This window comes from Passer montanus, unplaced genomic scaffold, assembly GCF_014805655.1.
Source record: "Passer montanus isolate IOZ18808 unplaced genomic scaffold, ASM1480565v1 scaffold1, whole genome shotgun sequence".
NCBI lineage: Eukaryota > Metazoa > Chordata > Aves > Passeriformes > Passeridae > Passer > Passer montanus.
In genome coordinates, this window is record NW_024356504.1 from 5482576 (window position 1) to 5491014 (window position 8439).

The following is an 8439-nucleotide window of genomic DNA, read 5'->3' on the forward strand; positions in this document are numbered from 1 at the left end:
TCTGTTGTCATTATCTGTCACTATGTGTGGAGCTCTCCTGTGTGTGAAGTTTGTTTTCATAAAAGAGCAAGTTTTTAAATAGCATTTGATTAGATGCATCCAAGGTACAAACAATGAAAGTGTTGAAAAAGGCACAAACAGAAAACTTTTGCTTTCTTGTGGAGATTCATCAGTTTCTTTTTCAGTTTCTTTATGTCAGTGGGAGTGCTGAGCTGGCATGGTGTTTGATATAGATGTTTGTTTTCATCAGGACACTGCAGCCTTTCTTTGAGGGATTATTGCCTCGGGATAACCCAAGAAACACTCGCTTTGCCATCAATTTCTTCACTTCTATTGGCCTTGGAGGACTAACGTGAGAAACACTTTTCTCATTAAATATTTACCTTCATCTTCCCTCTCCCCCATGAACAAAAAGATAAAATTGAAGAACAATTTTTTCTTTTCTTTTTGCTAATTAGGGATGAATTACGGGAACATCTTAAAAATGCACCAAAGTTGATCATGACACAGAAGCAAAATGTTGAGTCATCAGATTCCTCCTCATCTTCAGACTCAGACTCTTCCTCAGATTCTGATTCTGACAGCAGCAGTAGTAGCTCAGAGTCATCGAGCAGCAGTGACTCCTCATCTAGCAGTGACAGCAGCAGTGACTCAGGTATTTAAACACCAGCAGTACAACTATTTTCTTTTCTTTTCTTTCTTTCTCAGATATGTATATTGTTCATCCTGTGTATACTTCTTTTGAGGAAAATGTGGCTGTAGACAGTGGTCATTTCTCTGTTTTAAAAACTAATCTTTTTTAACTTTATGTTTTAAAATATTGAATATTTTCCGAGGAAATTTATTTTTGAATTTGTACTCAAAGACAGAGTTCCATTTTTAGAGACTTAAATATATGGAATCATTCATTTGTAGATTACTTTTTTCACACAATTGATATCTGTTGCACTCTACTATGACGTCAGTTTATTGGAGGATTGAGGGATTAGAGTCATTCCCAATATTTTCTCTGCGTTTACTGGTAGAGACTCATGTCTACATCTCTTTTTTCTTGGCTTAATTAAGTGAGCTTGATACTTCTTGTGTCTTTCCCTGGAAATATGTGCTTCTTCCTTCTTCCCTCCAGAAGCCAGTCCTTCAGTTCTAGCAATGTGTTTAAATATTGTTCTCCATCTGAGTCCCTATTTCTAATTCCTCTCCTTCAGGAAAAGACTGTGTGGCAATATAGGGAAAATTCTTGTCTGTAGAGGAATTTCCAACTAAGCTTTTTCTTATAATTTATTTTGTATTTTCATGCATTATAATTACTGTTTATTGTCTTATACTGTTGTGCTGATGTAGAAACTTCTATTAGACATGAACTGTCATAACCATTGCTTAGTCTTTAAAGTAGTTGCTATTATGAGAGAGTTTGTGCAGTCTCCCCCAGTATATATAGCAGGAGCAGATGATAGCACAGCATGACTTCCTGTAGCACAGAAGTTTGCTGATTCAAAGTTAATTTGATTTATTACATGTCTTTGAAATGAAAATGACGAATAGAATAAAAGCAGTGTGAACTGCTCCTGCTTTGGAAATGCAGTTCTGCTCTCCAGCACAATCTCCTGTCCAAGGTGGAGCTGTGTGTCACGGCTAACAGCATTAGTGACGACAGCACGGGAGGAGGGCGCAGCCAAACAGGGTCAGAGGAGGCACTGGTTCAGCACAGAGCCAGATGGTCCTGCAGGGACAGCTGCAGCTCTGCTGAGCTGCTTGATAGCAACCAGAGGGGTCAATCCTTAGTGACAAACCAAGTCTGCAGTCTGGGACTAGGAACAGGGTTTTTCAAAGTTTAGGAGCTTCTGTTTTACTACTTGCCTTTTCTCCATTGAGGAACACATTCGTTAAAATTCACATCTTGATACCTTTGCAGCCTGCTTACACTTTTCAGTTCCTTGTGTACCTTAATACAGTGGTCAGAACACTAGTTGGAGACAACAGTAAGCTTTAATGGTTAACTGAGTTGAGGTTCCATTAGTGATTGTACCTCTAAAGTCTTCCTGTGTTTGCAGCTTTTTAAATCTATAAAATTACTTGGAAGACTTATGAGGCATTTTTCAGAGGAATGTGTGGCAGTATTTCAGTGTTGGTGCAGTGCATGAAAAAAAATAGAAAACCTGCTGATCAGAAGTTGAGCTAAGTTAGAGATTACTGCGGTACTGCCTGTTAATGCTTGGAACTTCATCAGCTTGCTCAGCACTGCCCTGGGGAGGTAGTTCTAAAACAGGTCCAGCAGAGGATAAAATACATCTGCCATCAAAGCAGCTGGTTCTTTTCTGTTTGCTTTCTCAGGTCTTTTCCTACGTACTGGTGGATGTAAAATAGTATGGAAAACACTGCTTAAAAAACCATAATGGATTAAAATGTATCTGAATTGATCCATCATTGCATTTTAACAGAATGTCAGCAAGCCTTAGTTCAGACACGAGCCTAGACAATTCAGATAATGCATGTACTAGTAAATCAGTTCATGGCTGTGATATTTTCAAAAGGTGATGAGAAGCAGCTGATGTGATTCTATAGTTCATGCACTAAGGTGAATGAATGGTTACTGTAAATGGCTGTTAGTGCCAAATACTGTCGAGTGGAAGTTAGTTTTAGATAGCTTGTTGGCAAAGCTATCACTGTTCCTCCTGAAAAATGAGCCTGAAGGCCATTGTTATAGTGCTGCAATACCATTATCTCAAGCCATTTCATCCTACGTCTTTTTCCTCGTGGGATAGTGTTGGGAGATTGTACCTCAACTGCTGTTTTTCATCTCATTGACTGATAAGGTTTTCCAGGAAAAGTAAATGATTTTGAGACTGGATAGTCTGGGAAAGGTCATCTTCCTAGAAAAAAAGATTATTTGTGAGAGTGCTTTGGTGTATGACTTTACAGCCTATGCCTGGTCCTTGGGTACAAGTCAGCAAGAGGGTGATGACAGGTAGAGGTGTTCAAAAGACAGGCATCACATGCAGATAGCAAAGGGATAAAAATCAGGAGTTCATTATTTTGGACTCTTTGTCCAGATACATGTGCAGAAATGTTTTCTGGCAAAAAGCACTCTCTAGAACTCTTTCTGTAGTTTGATAAATTTAATATACTAAATTAAAATGCAACCTTAGTTCCATAATTTGTTATCATTTCAGATGTTTCTAAAGCCAAAAGGAAGAGAACACAAAAGAAAAATAGAGAATCTGAGAAAGTTTCCAGGAAAAAACAAGAAAGGAGAAGGAAATCACATGAAAAGAAAATTGGAAGGAGGCAGCAAGAGGAAAGAAGTGATACTGAGAGCAAATCAGAAAGAAATCACCGACACCTAAGAGAATCACATAGGAGAGATGAAGGTTCAAAGTACCACCACAGAGATGAATCCAACGGCAGAGATGGTTACCACAGCGGAAAGGATAGGAGCCATGACAGAAGTAAGGATCCAGAAAATAAACACAGTAATTCCAAACTGAAGAAAGCAGAAAGAAGAGCTTCTGTGTCTGATGATGAAAACTACAGACATAGGAGCAAAGACGATGGACATCGGAGTAGGAAAAGAGAGCGATCCAAGTCCCGCGAGAGGGAGCGCGGGCGCTGCAGCCCGCGGGAGGAGGAGCAGGAGGAGCGCCCCAGGAACGGCTCGGAGAGGCAGCAGCGCGACAAGGGCAGCCGGCACCCCGAGGAGCACCGGGAGCAGCACCGGGAGCCGCGCAGGAGCGACGACCGGCGCAGGGACAGCTCCCCGCACCGGCGGAAATGAAACGCGGCCACCAAGGTGCATTCCCAAGCTGGTAGAACTGTATTTTAAAATCTGTTACTGAAGTTTCTTTGAAAAGAAGATTTTGTACAAAGCGATAGTTGGCATTTGTAAATTTTACCAGACTTTTTCAAATTTTCAGTAACGCTTTTTTATAACTGTATCATTGAATCTTTCTGTTATGTTCATTATTTGGAAAGACAAAGCTCTTTTATTTTGTGAATAAAACAGTAAGATACCAGCAAATTGGGTATTTTGTCACTTAGTTTCAAGTATTTCTAATTGTACCTTCACAATCTAAAAAACCGTTGGTTTTTTACTTCACTTGTTAAAGTGAAAGCCAGATGCTGAGGCTGGGATGAAAATGTTAAGAATTTCAGACTCCAATGTGAATGTTATGTGAGAAAACGATAAAATTTTCAAACAGGCATTCTATATCTGCATGTTCTTTCAACCTTGCAAGCATGAAAGCCTTTTGACCAAAATTTTCAGGAAATACTCAGTTGATTTTTTTTTCTTCAAGACTTAAAAATTGAAAACACAATGTTGCTGTTTTAAATGTCACATGTGAAAGTGTGTCAGCTTGTTCTGTGACTTTTCACAATGTTTTTTAATATTGTGACATCCTGAGCTAGTTTCACTTGTGATCTTTTTGGAAAAAGGGTTGGTTTGGTTTTTATTTTTTAAGTTGTGACTTTGATTTCCACGTCTTAGTCTTCAACTCTATCCCTACAGCTGGAACATTTAAGGAACTTCTTTTCCAGTATATAAAAACAAGAAAGGAAAACAGGAGATATCTCAAATATTTTTAGATGTTTTGAAGTGCTCAAGTGTTTTGGAAGCAGAATTCAGAAAAAAACAACCCTCAGTTAGTGCACCACTTTATGATATAAAAATGTTGTATCTGGGGTCATGGGGTGCAACTCAGTCTTGATTTCATGAGAAATTAATCAAAATCATCTGGTTAAGACTAATTCTCAATAGTAAGTTACATAAAAATTTGCAAAGTCTTCAGGATTGAAATAGGAAATAGTGTGGAGGCATGGTCAATAGGAAAGAGGTGGTAGTTGCAGATTATGCAGTTATTGTTGCTGAATGACATTTTTTTACTTGTGAAGTGAATACAATTGCTGGACACAAGAGAACTTTCATATTTCATGTGTAAATCATATTTCCTGTATAAAGCATGAGAAATACATTTGAGCTGTTTTATAACAGAAAGCAGAACCATTCCTAAGGAAATAGATCAGTTTTGCCTAAATCTTGTCACAGCATTTTTCTAAGAAAAATGTCTAATTTTTTTCTGTATTTGACAGAATTTATTTCTGCAACCTTACATGTAAAAAAATGTTTTCAGTCAAAAACATTTTCATAGAAAATAAAGTTATATTGTAGAATAAAAAAGATTTCTATCTTGTTAAGGCACACAGCTAAAAATACTTTGATGGCATCATGTGTTACATGTTTAAACTGTTGGCTTTTTGCCCAACGCACATCTCATTGTCAAAATGATGTGTGCATTTTGGCAGTGTGTTAAATCCACAAAAAACTTAATTTAAAAGAATGTTTTCCAAAGAGAAATCTGCTAATTCTTATGTTTCTTTCATAGCTCTGTATGCACATTATTGAAAAGAATCTTGTAACATTTATTCTGCAGCATCCTGTGCCAGCAGTCCAGTGTTTACTATAGAGTATCTGTAAAAGCATGATTCTTTTATAGCCTCTGCCTGATCACTTGAATTTGCTACTTTGTGATGTGTTTTCCTTGCCATCTTGTGTGTAATTTTATAGACCTAAACCTGTATATTTGCCATTTTTGTTTTCTAGCAGTTAAAATTCACCTGCGGGCTCGCCTTATGCCAGTCTGCTCTACAGACTTGTCCTCCTGCCTTTGATTTATTTTACTGTATTTTTTACAAGGGAAAGAAGTCAAAATACTCTGTAGTATTCAAAATGAGGGTATTCCAGGAGATGCACAGTGCCATAAGAGTTGTGGGGGTAGTTCTCAGTTGCTGTAGAGCTGAGTGACACTGGGTGGTCTGGGCTTGCTTTCCTCGGCAGTGACAGCTGATTGTAGACCCCGCGCAGTAAAGGAGTGACTCGTGCCTCTTGTCTGTAATTAATACTGGGGCTCTTGGTTGTGATTGGAACAGCAGTTTTGACTGAGAAACTTCAAGAAGTGGAGGTCCTGTGATTCTCTTCACTGTTTTGTTCAGTTCTTCATTCTTGATACTTAAAACCAAGGTTGCAACACCTTGGCCTTGGCTTGGGAGATGAGTGGTAGAGGAATCTGGCAGACTTGACTGAGCATCAGAGATTTGTGGGAAGGAATTTTTGATGACCTGCTCTGATATTGCATGCTTAAATCTTAGCTTTCAGATGTGGTTGTAACATCCCCGTCCATAGATACAGCGAGAGAGGCTGCATCCCTTTTCTAGGAGTGCCTGGCCAAGTTCCTGAATTTCCTCACAGTGGTGGTGTGAGGTGTTAAAGAGATGAGCTGCTGACGCACCCAGCAAATTCCTGTTGGTGGAGGAATAAATCTTGACTGAAGCATTTGTGGTATTGGTAAGAACTGTAATTCTGCTCTCTAACTATATTTGGAGCAAGGTCTCCAAGTGTGGCTGTTCATATGCTCAAATCTAAAGTGTTTTTTTTTTTGGGGGGTGGGGAAAGACTACCACTGTTCAGGCTAAATTGTTACGTAAATCATCAAAATACAGTATGAAAGCAGATAAATTTTGGGGAAAAAAGTTTGTTTAAAATACACCTAAATTACCTTTAACAGATGATGCTTTCTGAAGCACTTTTAGTTGCTGTTTAAGCAACATTGCACTCTTCAGATAGCAGATAGATAGTTCATCTCCAGGACTGCGTAGGAATGGAGGGGTGACTACAGTCATGTTTTTCTGCTTGTGTTACGTTAAATTAATTTTATAGTCAGATCACTTACATACTGAAATTCAAATTCAGTTTTTGAATATTACTGGTAGTGCTAACTAGATGTTAATGGTACAGTATTTTAACCTAGGAGCATGGTATTCTCTAATTTACTTGAGACTCTAGTAGCATAACCCTTCTTAACTTAAATGCAGGGTGTACTCTAAAATAGCTTAGTACATGTCAGACTCCCAAAAAATACATGAGCTAGGGTGGGTGCTTGAATCTCCAGTAGCAATTTAAATGCCTGCCTGCTATTACATTGGTACAGTTTTATAAATATAAAAGAAAACAGTAGCTTATCCTCATACATCATTCTTAAACTACTTTGAATTGTCTTTCACTACTGAGGAAAGCATAAGAATAATTGTCTCAGACAATCCAAGAGAGTAGGAGTCTGTTATTATGTGAGCAGAGAATTTTCTCCACTTACTCTAATAACATGCAGAGAGTAGGGAGACCAGTCCTTCAATTTATTTTCAGCAAGATTAAGTATATTTTTAACGTGTTTTAAATTTGTCAGAATATTTTTAAGAAACTGAAATCAAAATGCAGACTATAAGGAAGTATTTTTATTAAAACTAGGCAAAAAATGAATTATAGAATAAAAGAGGCAGGAGGAAAATACAATTTTATAAACTGGAAAAACTTTAGGTCAGTTAGGAGATGCTCTGCACTTTTTTAGGTTTTCCTCAAGTCTGTAATTTGGCTGAGACTAGTTAGGGATTTTCTTTTCTTGTCTACTCATGAATGTCATCAAGCATTTTTCCTTTAACTTCAAAACAAAAAAAGGGGGAGAGGATGCAGCTTAAAACCTTGGTATTGTTGGCCCAGAGGATGCAGCTTAAAACCTTGGTGTTGTTGGCCCATTAAGAAAACTAACTGCCACCTTTTAACTGTTCAAGCTGTGTCCATTTTGAGTATTTTTGCCCATTATTTTGTGAAATAAAGGGGGCACCAAAATCTTTCCTGAGGCAGAAAATAAGGTGCAACTTTCCTTAAGGTGGTGAAGGAAAGAGCAAGGATGTGCAAGAGGATGTAAAGCTCTGTGAGAGAATTTGTTTCCAGTGTCAGGGTGCCCATGACAGGTAAGAAGTGAAGTCAGAGCTGGTTTTGCCAGGGCTGCTGGCACGGGTGTCTGGGTGCAATGCTGATTGGTTTTCACTTGGTGGCTGGTATTGTTTCTTAATTACTTAAACAAAATCTTGACCAAATGGTTCTTAACCAACTCACTCTGTTGAAAACTGGCGATCCCTTTGCTTTTTTTTAATGGTTTACCTATTGCTTTTGAGGCACTTTATGCTCTTTTCACAAATCTCTTGTGAAATTTCACATTCTGGGTTTTTTGTATCATTAGCTGTGTAAGAATTCTTTTGTTACTACCTTACCTAGAATTTGGTATAACTTCAAGATTCCTTGTATTTTCAAGACCCTATGACTAAGCTCATGCCATCGTATAAAGACTGGAACTTTTCAGCACCTTTTTCTTGCCCTGGAATAATACCTAAGGTAATTGGAGAAATATTCATTGATTTTAAATGGAGAGGAATAAGATGTTTGATGTAGTCACTTACAGATGCTGCTACTGTGTTGCCTGTATTGGTTTTGCTCAGTACTCTCATTAGGCTTTTCTTGATTTTCTCCTGCTTCACGTAGAACTTTTCATTTTTTCCCTGTCCCTTTTGAACTTTATTATCACATGCAGTGTTAGCCATTTGGAAAAGTATAAT

The 8439-nt window shown here is 38.0% G+C and overlaps 1 protein-coding gene across 2 annotated transcripts in view; it reads left to right on the forward strand.

The window, feature by feature from the left end:
• The window catches only part of CWC22 (CWC22 spliceosome associated protein homolog), a 29181-nt gene extending 22069 nt beyond the window's left edge, over positions 1-7112 (forward strand). Inside the window, exons 18-20 of one of the 2 annotated variants that reach the window (XM_039699059.1) lie at positions 251-352; positions 459-655; positions 3171-7112. In XM_039699059.1, coding sequence (XP_039554993.1) covers positions 251-352; positions 459-655; positions 3171-3772 — 901 coding nt within the window. In that variant the 3' untranslated portion in view covers positions 3773-7112. The remainder of the gene's footprint in view (positions 1-250; positions 353-458; positions 656-3170) is intronic. The other variant, XM_039699050.1, reaches the window with a different exon arrangement.
• The last annotated feature ends 1327 nt before the right edge of the window (positions 7113-8439 follow it).